The 13,820-nt window shown below is 37.8% G+C and overlaps 1 protein-coding gene and 1 long non-coding RNA gene across 2 annotated transcripts in view; one reads left to right on the top strand and one right to left on the bottom strand.

Annotated features, from left to right (window-relative positions):
* The window catches only part of LOC147825281 (uncharacterized), a 42,380-nt gene that overhangs the window by 20,531 nt on the left and 8,029 nt on the right, over positions 1 to 13,820 (top strand). The gene's annotated exons all lie outside the window — the stretch shown is intronic.
* Positions 3,314 to 13,820, bottom strand: part of Cpb1 (carboxypeptidase B1) — a 32,161-nt gene continuing 21,654 nt past the window's right edge. Inside the window, exons 10-11 of the mRNA XM_087186314.1 lie at positions 5,455 to 5,539; positions 3,314 to 3,694 (exon numbers count right to left, since the gene is read on the bottom strand). Of these exons, the coding sequence (XP_087042440.1) occupies positions 3,507 to 3,694; positions 5,455 to 5,539 (273 nt within the window). The 3' untranslated portion in view covers positions 3,314 to 3,506. The remainder of the gene's footprint in view (positions 3,695 to 5,454; positions 5,540 to 13,820) is intronic.

Here is a 13,820-nt window from a genome sequence, read left to right as displayed (position 1 = left end):
GACATATTACACATTCCTCCAATCCATTCAGCCTCAAGGAAAAGTATAGTAAGTAGATTTCAAGAGTATTACTGAAAGTGTAAATAAGGGTCAAAATGTATAATAATAAATGTGAAATAGGAAGAAAAGGACCAAAGGGGAAGGGGAACTGGGAGGGTAGGGGAAAGGAAAGAAGGGAAAGGAATAATTATGAGAAAAGGAAACAAAGGTTTTGTAAATAGGAAGGGATGGAGGGATTGAAGGCAGGGCAGGGAAATGTGGAAAAAATATTATTATATATTATATAATTATATATAAGATATATTATGTAAAGGTACAAATTCCCAATGATGAATGTTAGCATATTGTATACCTAAAATGTACCAATAAAATTAATGAATAATGAATAAAACAGTGTTCTGGAGCATTTCCTCAGAATGTGTGCTATTTTTTTGGCAGGCATAGTTTGCCTTTTATTATTGCATCAAGATTTATAGAAGGTCTTGGCATATGTAAGGAGCAGGATGAATAGTTGTTGTTACCATATTATTTTAGGATGGACTATGTAAGACTGTGATATTTCATAGGTTAGACTAATCTCTTTAAAAAACAATTTAAAGATGACTGCTTCACACAGCAATAATTTTCCATCTTTCTGGAGCTTTGCCTTGCTAGGATTTTTGTAGTAATGGTTACTTGTATTTCTGTATATTTTCAAACATATAGAAATGTCCTAGCAAATGGAAGTGAAAAATTTTCTTATAATTTAACAGGATCTTTCATACAGTTGTCCATCTTCAAATCTAACCCAATAAATTGCTGGAATACCTCTAGATAACTCTCATCACAGGTATGTTGAAAGACAATTTTGTTGCTTTTAGCTGTAGAGGTTAGATTCTTTTTTTTGGTACCTGGGATCGAACTCGGGACCAATTCCACTTGTGAGGCAGGCAGTGGAACCACTGAGCTGAGCTAAATCCCCAGTGAAGTTGGATTCTTAACATTTGAACAAAACTATCCTGTAAATGTTACAGAGAAATTTGTCTTCATTAGCTGTAGTAAAGGTGGAATTTCCAGAACAATGTGTGAATGCTTGATTCAGGACGGTTTGAAGGGGAGTGTCTATCTACTCCAATAACATGGCCTAAGAGGCTTGTCAGAACCCCGTTTGGCCTCTCTATTAACTTGTTAACTTGTTATGGATCCTTCTACCTTCTAGAAATTATGTCTTTGACCAATTCAGGTGAGTCAGCTTCCAGATAAGTCAGCTTGCAAAAAGCAGATAAACATGAACTTCATTTCTAGATGCACAGGCATTCCATAAATTAAACTGGAAATCACTCTTGTTCTCTAGAAAGATTCAAGTGGCTGTTTCTGTGCTGGTTACCTGATTACCTGCTGCTGTTGGGAGGAGAGAGCTGAAGGAAGGCCTCAGAGGTTGTCCTGGGCTCTCAGAGTGGGAGCAGGGCGAGGAGGAAGAAGACATGCCCTCCCAGCTTGGGGCTCTTGGGTGGGGACTTTCAGCAATCTCTGGTCAGCAGGGCAGGAGAGAGCCAGACTCTATCTCATTGGGAAGGTCTCAGGCAGACTTCCTCTCTTTCTTTTTCTCTTGATGTAGCTTAAATATGTGGAACTTCTAGCCAGCCAGGTGCTGTTAACCTTTGGTAGAGAGAAGTTAAAGGGCAAAAATACCTCAGGTACAGGAAATCTCTGATACATGGGATTCTAAATAAGAATATTTATATATACTACTTTTCTATTCCTTAGTCTTCTCCTTGAAATATCTTAGAATTTTTAGTGAATCCATAATGTATTCCTAATTTCTATGTTTAAGCACTCAATTTAGGACACTGGAGGCTTCATTATGGTTAATCTACATGATTTCCATATTTTGGAAATGGATGTTTTTAACCACAGCATCCCTTATTTATGAGTTCATGTTACCAGAAGATGCAAAAGAAGGGAGTATACTGTGGAACAGGAATTAAATTATACACTTTCAGCAAGATAATTTTATTTAGGTAACTATGAGTTAGTTACAGTTCGTAACATGGATATAATTGAAATACAGGAAGGGAAAGATAATTTGGCTAAATTTTACCATTTTATTATTCTCAATACTACTAAAATTTAAGAAAATTTTTTGTACTTAAAGATCTCTCTACTTAAATGATATAGCACTAAATTATTTGAAGGTGATTGACAAATAGTAGCAGCCGCACTGGTACCATCTAGTGGACAATTAATGCAATTAATCATTCTTTTGCTTGATAGCTTCCAAATTTGTGATTTCAAATGATTCTTGATATAACACAGCTATGAATATTTTATCACATTATGTTCAATATGGAATAGTATTTTCCTTGAATGCACATAGGAAATAATGAATTAAAATTTTGTTTTCTGATTTTAAGGAGATGCCTCCAAATTTTAAGCTATATATATTCTATTTTAAAAATTAAACTTGGCACAATACTTCTGGAAAACACCAAGTCACGTGTGATATATGGGTCATAGAGTGATTTTTTCCTTTCTTATTTGTGCAACTGGTCCAGCCAAGGTACCTGGAAGTCTTTTGTTTCACTCTAATCTGTTTTCCACACCTTCATGTGTAAAAAAAGACTCTGGGGACCATTTACAGCTTGACATCTTCAGTGGCTTTCCATTGTTCCTAGGCTGCTGTGCCAAGTCCTGAACAGGACCTCTAATCTCTGCCTGATGTGGTCCCCACCATCCTCCCCAGGCCCACACAGACCTCTTCTCTGTCAACTCTCCAAGTTCTACCCTCCCTGGCTTTTGAAGGGTCACTGGCTCAGAAGGTCTCTCACTTTGTCCAGCAGCACTTCCTGAGAAAGCCTCCTTCCCACATCAAGTAGATTTCGTACATTCTTTGTGTGCAGTCCATCTAGCATTTACTGGTTTCTTGTAAATTATGCAACTCATTATTAGGTAATTAGCTAATTATTTGGTTAACATCTGTCTTTTTTAATGGTCTGTATACCCAATAAGGGTGGAAGTGTTATCTTTATTTTTCGTTGTTCTGTCTTCAGTTGCTTAGCAAAATTCTTGGCATGTAGTTGATAGCTCATTATATAACAAGAGTTGAGATAAAAGCTAAAACAAGATGTCATCTTCTCATCTATACCTCCATTTCTCTTTATGTTTCTTTTTACTCACGAGCCTCCCATTATAACCTGTACACCTGGAAGGTGTCGGTCAAGCCCCCAAGAACTTTATTCCTTTATGACTGCCCACATCATCATATGTGCACAGTTTGCTTACTCATTTGCTCACAACATTTCTTTCTCCAGAGTAGACAACCCATCATGGTTTGCAATTATAATGATTCACTTTTATTATGCTTAATTTTAAAAGATCCAAGCTTATGTGAAAAACTAAGAAAGACTAAGGAAGACTAGGGAAGACTAGGGAAGACTGAAAAACCTCCAAACAAAGAAAAATAAGGATTTGAGATAGACAAGAAATGAACAGCGAGCATTCTGAAAGAAGGCTCCTGGCATTATTGACTAGTACAGATGTCCCAGGACGTAGCTGGCAATGTGTTTGACTGCCAGTATTGTCTCCTCACAGGTTGCACGGATTTGGGATTCAGGAAGCAGAAAGCCGTATTTGCCTGTATCCCGGAGTTCAAAGGTGAAGGAATATTTGATTCCTTGGTCATAAGCCCAGTCGTCAGAGCCCCCAGCAGCAAGATCTGAAAGGAGCAAGTAGCAGGAGAAAAAAAAACCTTGTAAATCTAGGAAGGAGGTTAAAAAATTGTCACCTATCTTTTATAATTACAAACATTTCACTGTGTAAAATATGAATAGGCCAACTTTCTAGTAAAATGGATTGTACATTTACAATTTGGAGACTGTTGTAAAACTTAGTCTAATCTTACCTCTAGATCTATCTGACGGGATTGGTATGTTTAATACCCCAGAAATAATATAATCGGCAATATAAATTTTTCACTGTGCTTATACACTGTAGTAAATTAAGCTGTATGTGTAGTATGTAGTATATATCAAACTAGCATATCAAACTACGTACTATATAGCTTAATTTCCCATAGTATGTACGCACACTGAAAATTTCTATATGAATGTGTATCTCCTCTCAGGAAAGTAACGGAAACTGTATGATGAGTGGTAAGAGGACAGGACTCGAAACCCTGCAGGAAGTGTGCTGAGTCTGAATAATGAAATTGGAGCAATTTGAGCTAGGCCTTCATTCTTTTTATCTTCAGTGTGGAACATAGGGCCTGGCAAAAAGTCAGCATTCATTTAGTCATTAATTCATTCAATAGGAATTATGCTGTCACTAACACAGAATGTATGTATTCATTGTTTATCCATTTATCTATTCACCCAACAACTGTACAACCTCACTAAACTGCAGGCCATGTGTTCAGCTCTATCCCTAAAGGGCTTATAGTATAATGGAAAAACAACATCTAATTGAACTAGGCTAAATAAGCATACACAAAGTTCACAATATATGAATAAGTGAGTTATTTTTGCTGGAAACTGCTTAAGAAGAAAATATACTACCTCTTATTCAGAGTAGCTTTTAAAAAATGAGAATACAGAAAAGTATTTTATAGAAAGCTAAAAAAATTCCAACAACTCAGGATAAGAGCCTCCCCAAATGCAATGAAGGCCTCTTGGTGACAGGACTGGGTCTTTTTTCTTGTGTGTATTTCTATTCCTTTCATACCTCAAGGAAAAAGGAATCATTTGAAGACCAAGGAAAATAGAAATTGAAAATGGCATCTGTGGTATGTGCCTCTGCAGAGAAATCCAAACTCTGAAGCATTCATGGCTTGGTGTCAAGCCCTAACCCTCTCACCATAGGCCTCTTCCACTCCCGTGCACATACTGAGGGACTGATTAGATGGCTGATGTCCACCCCTTGAAGGTGGCTTGTGCCTCAAAGAGCCCTCACACCTGAAGTCCATTTAGCTGAGAAGGCTCCCTGATATGCTTTGTTCCAGCAATGGTCCTCTAATCAGCTGCTGTGTTGTCTCTTAGGAACTGATTCCTGACGTGGCAGGTGGGTTGGTTGGGTGTGTTCATTCCTTGTGCATCCTAATGTCACAGCGCTTAGCAACTGTATTGCTTTTCTTGCTTCCATACTGTGGGTACTTCGAAGGTTGCTCTGGTCTCCTTCCCCCTTCTTCTCTACTGCTCCCCTTCTCTTTACCCTTCCTTTCTTTTTCTCTTATCACCTACTCAGAGCCTGGCACACAGTTGATGTTCAGTAGATGTACACAGACAGCAAATGTTTCTGGGGTTGAAAAGGAAATTTTTCTTTCTCTTTTTGAAGAGAAAGATGATCACATATTTCTTAAAAGCATCACTGTAAGGCAAAATCCATATGCTCTAAACAATTAGAAAAGAAAGGTGCTAGGAACCATTTGGTGTGGATTTTTAGGCACAGGTTACTTTTCACAGTCCTGAAGCCAAGACTCACAGATTGTTGTGGCTCCTGGGCCGTATGTGTACTTGGTCCCATGCAGAGAGGCAAGTTCTTTCACAGCAGCTTTAGCCAGGGCATTCTGAACAAGAAACAGCAATAAATAAATAAATAAATAAATACATAGACGCACATACTGCCAAAAAACACACATCTTATTCATTAATTTTGAGACTTTGAAGGTGTCTATTTCACATTTAAATTAGTGTCTTATACCAATGCAGTGCTCATTTTAATTTTTCTAGCTACCTTAGTCATATGATACAAGTAACTCTTGCTAAAGAATGTATTCTGGAAGGCCCTCCTCAAATACTCAGTCTGAAATTTCTGTCTTGTCTCTGGACCTTGTAAGAGAAAAAATGGAAGTCAAGGAAATCTTTATGGTTATGCCCAGATTTTGTCTTACTGACACACACACACACACACACACACACAAACCCAAACAAGACAAAAACCACTTGGCAATGTGGTAGGTATAAAGCCAGTTCTGAGTCATGATTGGATGGAATGAATTAGGGCAACAGCATGAGAAACTACACATATGAATGATGGAGTCAATGTAATGTTCAGTGCCAGCCTGGAAATGCTCAAGAGTTGGCAGTTCCAATGATGAGAGAGAGTTCCAGCTTGGTAGATTTTTAGATTGAAAAATTAGAGAACATTTATTCTATTTCAAAATGCTGAACATTCGAATTCCAGGATAATAAAAAAGTAGTATTAGCTTGTGCATATTCATTTTTCTTAACAGGGGCATCACTTTCTCACAAGAACATTGCCCCCAGCATCCTGCATGGGACTCTTCGATGAGATGGGCTTTCTGAACCTGGAAATAACTTCACTGACATTCTTTTCTACTTGTTTAAAGAAGCACTTAAAAAGCAAGACCTGACTTAGCTTTCTGGAGAACACACAGATTTTTTTCTTTTTTTCCCCGTTAACTTTATTGGTACATTTTAGGTATACAATACAGTTACATTCATCACTGGGATCTTGTACCATTACATGAATCTCTTGGTTCTTATTTTCTTTCCCCTTGCCTTGCCCTCCCTTCACCCCCTCCACCCTTCCCTATTTGCAAAGGCCTTGTTTCCATTTTTTTCCTCTTCTCATATTTTTTCCTTTCCCTTTTTTCCCTTCCCTACCCCTCCCAATTCCCCTGCTCTTTTAGACTTTTTCTTCCTGTTACACAATATCAGTTATACATTTTTAAAATTACAATGTTAAGATCTAGGAGACATTACCATAGATTTTACAGAATTTAAAAGGACATAGAAAGCATATTACAAAAATCTTTTTTTGAAATAAATTTGACAACTTCTAAGAAATAACTTAGAAGACAAATTAATGAAACTAACTCTGGAGGAAATATAAAATTTGAATAGCACCTATTAAAGAAAGTATATTCCTAGCTTGAAAACCTACCTATATGACAACAGCAGGCTCATAAACATTTTAACTGATAGATTATATCAAACAAAGCAGAAAAAAGAAGGAATACTTCTTCCCTCATTTTAGGAACTCAACATTGTGCTAATCCTAAAATTGGATAAAGACAATAGAAGCAAAAAGTATGAACAGAGATAGAAATTTGTTTAACAAAACAAACTATTAGAAGTCAGATCTGGCAGGATGTAGAAGGTGGTTTTGTTATAGGGATGGCAGTGTTGGTTCAGCATTGGAAGATCCAACCCAAAAGTCATCATTTTAACAGAGGAAAGGAAAAAGTCATATGATCCTGTCACTAGTTGGAGAAAAAGTATTGGACTAAATTCTAGAGCTGTTCATGATAAAAGCTATCAGGAGACTAGAAGTAGAACAGAAACTTCTCAACAAATTAAAGACATGTACTCCATACTTCCAGCGAGAACCCCTTGTATGAATGGAGAAGATACAATGCTTTCTTCTTAAGGTGGGGAACAAGGGCAGATATGCTTATTCTTTATCTGTCCATTAAACTTGGAAACCTAGGCCCCACCAAAATAGTCTGGCAATAAAATGACACAACTAGGATAGGATTGGCATGGCAGAAGCAAAATCTTTATATGTAGATGAAATGATCATCTACAGAGAAAATACTAAGAAATCTCTAGGAGCCCCTAGAACTTGTCCTTGAATTTTGTAGGATTAGAAAACACAAGGTATATATAAAAATTCAGGTCTGTGTATACTTGCTATAAATGAAGAACTGGATATTGAAATTTAAAAGTTATGTAGGAGTACAAAGGACCCAGAAAAGCCAAAAACAAAAACAAAAACAAAAACAATGTTGGAAGACATTTAGCACCCAATTTTAAGACTTCTTCTAAAGCTACAGTAATCAAGGCAGTGTTGGTGTAAGGAAAGACAAATAGATCATTGGAATAAAACAGAGAATCTAGAAATAGACCCACACATATATGGTCCGCTGCGTTTTGAAAGATTATTTAACATTGGCATTTTATAGAATATAAACCATTCAAGAGCCCAGGAAGAGATAGTGTCTTCATCAAATGGCACTAGAACACCTGGTATCCCTATATAAAAAATTAACCTCAACCCTTTTTTTCCATACATGAAAATAACTTGAAGGGATCTATGAACCTAAATAAGAAAGCCTGAAAGTATAAAATTTTAAGAAGGAATTAGAAGGGAAAATATTTATGAATTCAGGGTAGGCAAGAACTAACTAGGATACAAAAAACATGATGTATAAAAGAAAAAAAATTGATACATGAGATTCCATCAAAATTTGGAACTTTAACTGACATCATTAAAATGAAAAGTAGTCCTTAAACAAACCATATTTACAATGCATATAACCTATGAGCAGAATATATAAAGAATTCTTAGAGCTCATTAATAGACAACCCAATTAAAATGTAGACATAAGAAGATGATAGCCAGTATAGCACAAGGAATGGTGTGCAACTCTAGAATCAGAAAAATACTAATCAGTACAATAACAAGATTGAATTATACACTCATCAGGGAGATGAAGTCAAAAGTTTTAAAAGCCTTGTCATGACTTTTTCTTTTTGTTGGATTTTCTCCCTTTGGATTTAATTTGTCATGCCCAATGGATTCATTCTGCTGGGTTTCCTGGGGTTGTGATCCTCATTGTCTTTTCCTAGGGTATTGTCTAAAATTTTTTGGAGTGCCCGTTTGATATTCATGAAGTTCCTGAGGTGCTCTTTATCATGAAAGTATCTTATTTCTCCATCAATTTTGAAAGATAGTTTTGCAGGGTACATCAGTCTGGGTTGGAGGCTGTTTTCCTTTAGGGCTTGAAGTACATCACTCCAAGCTCTTCTTGCCTTGAGGCTTTGCATTGAGAAGTCTGCTGTGATTCTGATGGACTTTCCTTTGTATGTGATTTGTTTCTTTTCTCTCACTGCTTGTAGAATTTTGTTCTTCTGTTGGATTTCTGGAATCCTAACTATTATATGCCTATGTGTAGATTTTTATGATTAAGGCTAGCTGGAGTCCTATATGCCTCACTTATCTGAATGTCAAGTTCTTTTCCCCTCCTTGGGAAGTTTTCTGCCATCACTTCTGTGAACAACTTTTTTTATGTCATCTGCACTCTCTCCTCTTTCTTCATTGACTCCAATCAGTCTTATGTTATTCTTCTTTGCATCATCCAGCAGCTGTTGGATTGATTTCTTGTGTTCTCTTACAATTTTAAAGCAATTTTTCTTTTCCTCCTAACTAATTGCAATCTTATCTTTTATATGTGAAATTCTATCCTCACATTGGTTCATTCTGATGTGCAGACTTTCAATGGAGTTTTTAATCTCTTGGAAATCTGTTTGTATCTGTTTTATGGATTCCATTTGTTTCTTAGGTTGGGATTCCATCATGTTCCTCAGATCCTCTATTTTTTTTTCTGTGTCCTCTCTAGATTTATTAATCATGTCTTGCACCATGAGCACAATCTTTGCTGTTATCTGAGTAATTATTTCTGATTTCATTTTTCCCAGATCCTCTTTTGTTGCCAGTTCAGAGAGTCCAGGTTGTTGAGTATCAGAGTGTTCCATCTCCTTTCCCTTTGGGGTTGCTGTAGGTGATCCAGAAGTCTGTTTTTGAGGCTTGTTTATGTGTCTTCTCATTTTCATGGGGGTGGGGTGCTTCTAGCACCCACGCGGTTCACCTTCTCTGCCCTAGGAGCTTGGGATTGCAGCGGGGGAGCTTCCTTCTGGGTGCTGGGACCAGCTCAGCTTCTCTGCCCTAGGAGACTGGGATGGAGGCGGGGAGCTTCCTTCTGGGTGCTGGGACCGGCTGAGCTTCACTGCCCTAGGAGCCTGGGATGGCAATGGGGGAGCTTCCTTCCGGGTGCTGGGACCGGCTCACTCTCTCTGTCCTAGGAGCCTGGGATGGAGGCAGGGGGCTTCCTTCTGGGTGCTGGGACTGGCTGAGCTTCACTGCCGAGGACACACAGATTTGAAAACTGATTTTTTACCACAGCAGAAGTAGCTATAATTCATTTTAGTTATGAAACTCACTGTATTTCATACTTTAGGCATCATAATAATTTCTTGTACATATATTTGGAAGACTGTGAGGTTGGTGATGAAATAGAATAATCCAAGTTGTACAAAGTAGAAACTTCTTTTACCCCTTATTCTAATATTAAAACCAGTTTAGTAGAGCCTTATGTCAAACTGATGAAGTATAGCTTTAAGATTTCAAAGATTCCAGTTCCTAAAGTGTGAATGCTCTACCCACCAGGTGGCACATTAGAAAATTTGAAAAGAGTTATAAAATTGAAGTCATGATTTTCTGTTTTGGTCCACTGAAATGATGAAAATAACTCCCTGGAACTAACTTCTTATTTTCAATTTTGTAATAGTAATTTGAAAAATTTTAAGGTTCTGTTTCTCAATTTCTGAGCTGGGAAACTAAAACATGCTTTACTGTTGTGATGTACATATATCACTCCTGTTTCACCTTATTGTAACCAAGACAGTAGCTTTGGATCTTTTCTTGAATCTGGTATAAGCCCTATTATTGACTGAAATCAGAAAAATCTACAAAGATTGCATAATGCTCAGAATAGATGTAAAACCATCTTTTAGAGATGTGAAGGAGGGTGAGGTAGCAGTTCTTTTGGTTGATGAACAGCATGTTTTTTATTAGTCTATAATTTCTAGCATTTGTCAAAGGACATTTCTAGTTATTTTTCTGTATGACAAAATCTCTGGTCTCAAACAACTCCTATTCCTTCTCTAGATGCCTTCTTCAGATTTTACTTCTTTTTGTTTAATTTAGAATTATTATTTTAGCTAGTTGAAATACAATTCTTTAGGATTAGTTCCAAATGTGAACAGTTTCAAAGGTAAAAAGTTATAAAGAAAAGTTTTGTGAAAGATTTACTAGTCATTGTCATTATGTATTAAACTTATACCTAAATTGTCCTTCAAGTCTCTCAACACATTTACTGTTGTCATGTAACAACTGAATTTTTAGTCCAAACTGAAGGACCTGCTCGTGTTATATTATCTCCTTTGGCTTATCAATTTATCAATGTGGTCATGGCTGCCATTAGAGCTGCACAAAAAAATTCCGTTGGGTTTTTCTTCAAATCATGCTCTGGGCATATGAAGTGACCCCAAGTGCTTTCTAAGCCCTCAGACATATCTATCTTTTGCAAACAGTTGCTCTGTCTTTGATGCTGAAGTAAAATCAAAGATTGATGCTAGCTTTAAAAGGCTATAATTTTATTCCTGTCACTGGTACACAATAAAGGGACCTTTAGTTTGTTCCTCACTGTCTGCTCCCTTCTCCTCAATCTCTCTCATCTTGACATCTACCCGTTGCTCATCTTCTGAGGGTCACCTCCCCACCTCATCTTCAATGGCTCTTCCACCAGAAATGGGGCTTTCTCCTCTTCCAGTGAAAGCAGCCTTCTCTCTCAAGCCACACCCCTTATGTATTCTCATATTCCTTCCAAGGTAGATTTTCTTAAACTCCTTCCCTGCACACTCATCCCTTTTCCCTTACCTCCATTACTTTGGGAGCCCCTCTTCTTTCACTAGAATCATCTTTTCCTCTCTGATTATATGGAAGATTTCTTTTGTCTTTCAGATTCGTTTATAACACTATCTTCTTTGTGAATCTGTCCCTAACTCTCTTTAAAAGCACAGAAGCCTCTTCCTTTGTGAAGGGTCTCACTCTGTTGTAAGCAGTTGTTTGTGCATCTACATTCCCTAAGGGAGCTCCTTGCGGGAAGGGAATCTTGGCTACTCACTTTGTATACGAAGGAAATTGCTCAGCATCTAGCAGTGGTTGGTTGACTGAGCCCTATTCTGGGGTTTAGGGCCCTTATAAAGGGGCAAGATTTGGATGAGGGTGCAGAGTGATGAGCATCACAAAGGCCGAGGTGTGGCCCACCTGAGTGGAGACTAGAGATGCTACCAAGGAGGGTAGTGATGATTGTTGATGGGTCACTACATTTAGACACTTCTTATTCTGTGCACTTTACTTATTTCTATTAATTAAAAAAGTCCTTCTCTGAGCCTCTCCAAAGCCAAGAGACCAAAAAGAACAGACATTAATAAACTAAAATATCCTATTTTAAATTCCAATTATCTTAACAAAAATCCCTGGAATCAGTGTGGGTCTATTCTTTTGAAGAGTTTAAATAATTTCACAAATGTTATTCATTTATCTTCCCAACATTATCTGTCCACATTTCATCACCACAGAATTTTCTAGCAGAATGGAATGCCACGTAGGGCAGCCCGCTCAGCAGGAATGTTCCTATCAAGCTGCATGACCAACCCCTGCCAGAAACCAGAGAGAAGGGTGATGCTTTCATTGCTAAAGTGTTAGAGTGGTAATTCCTTCCCCTGAACATTTCTGTAAAAAGGGACTAAAATGAAAGAGGACTCAAGGAGCAACAACATGGCAGAGAGCATGGGGCACACTTGAAACTCCAGCTTATGGCACTTGCTCTGGAAATACCGCTTGAGGAACAAATCTTACATTCTTGTTCCGTCTGTTCGAAATAAGAACTAACATTTACATAAAACCTTATACTTTATAAAGAGCTCTTGATAAGCACTAGATATTTTTATCCCCATTTTACAGATAAAAGAATCAGAACTCAGAGACCATAAAAGATCTCGCCCAAGGGCACATAGCCCTATAAGTGGCTGACTTGAGCTAGGTTCTTCTTTTAAATTCTGTGCTCTTTTTCACTTCTCCTTGTGGCCTTCAAATACTTCAAAAGATGTGTTGCTGGAGCTGGTTTTACCAATTGTAAAGAACAGAAAGAAGCTAAATATAAATCAGCCTCAGAGCAAACTTTGCTTTCAGTCAAGGCCAAACATGGCCAGCCTTTATTAATCCTTAGATATGAATTTCCTACCACATCTTATGCATGTTCTCTTTTGTTATCTGTTTCCTTAAAAAGAGGCCTTAGTCCTAGAGCAAAAGACAGAGAGAATCTAAAATGTCACATCTAGCTCAAAGCACAAGAGACAAAGGACAAGGCACGTAATGTCTCCCAGGCCCAAGCTCCAGGGGCCTGGTGAGATGAATAAGCAGAGGGTGTTGTTCCGCTGACCTGTGTTGCCAGGTACCATGAACTAACACAGCCCTGTCTCATGATGGTGCATATAGTCTTCATTCCACCCTCCATACACACTGCCTGCCCCATGATAGGGAGCTGCCCTTTCTAATCTTCTAGCTATCCATTATTACCATATTGTGAAAAAAAAAAAGCCTCAAACCCACTATGAGGCCTTGCACCGTTTAAAGGAAATTTTCTTCAGAAGTTTGTTTCTAACTTGAAGTACTGAGTTTAACCATCCCTGAGGGTGAATGCATGTGATAATGGAAGCCTCAGAATGATCTTTAACTGCAGTTTCCTTCCTTCTGTCCTGTGATAATGTGTAACTTACACCAAGGGACCAATGAGAAATTTCACTTTCATAATTTTGGTGCAAAGGGAGCAGCTCTTAAGGTCTACAAGCAGGCACTGAGAAGGAAGCCCTTGGGACTGGAAAAAACAAACATGTTTCTGAGCAAAAAGGAGGCCTGTGATTAGAAAAGGAAAAGGAATTAGAGCTTTCTGCAGAGCCCATGAGGAGTGGGGGAATGCTTTAGCTGATATAAACCAAATTTTTTCCTTGGCTGATCCGCAGACATATTTTTCAGCTCTTTAAAATTCAAGGGAAATGTGAAGCATGAGTCAGCTGAACTTGTAGTCCAGACAATTTTGGTTTTGGTAGAAGTTGTGCTTCTCCCAAATAAACTTAAAAAATAAATACTGTGTAATAGGGATGTGCCAGTTTCTGGCACTTGAGATTTTCAGAACAATGCATACTATTTTTGAGGAGGTTGTAAGATCTTTGAAAGCCAAGAGCCTTTGGCTGGGAATA

The sequence above is a fragment of the Heterocephalus glaber genome, unplaced genomic scaffold (genome assembly GCF_053883595.1).
Source record: "Heterocephalus glaber isolate CG9 unplaced genomic scaffold, H.glaber_assembly_v1.0 deba00001504, whole genome shotgun sequence".
Classification (NCBI taxonomy): Eukaryota; Metazoa; Chordata; class Mammalia; order Rodentia; family Bathyergidae; genus Heterocephalus; species Heterocephalus glaber.
This window is presented reverse-complemented; position numbering and strand designations above follow the sequence as displayed.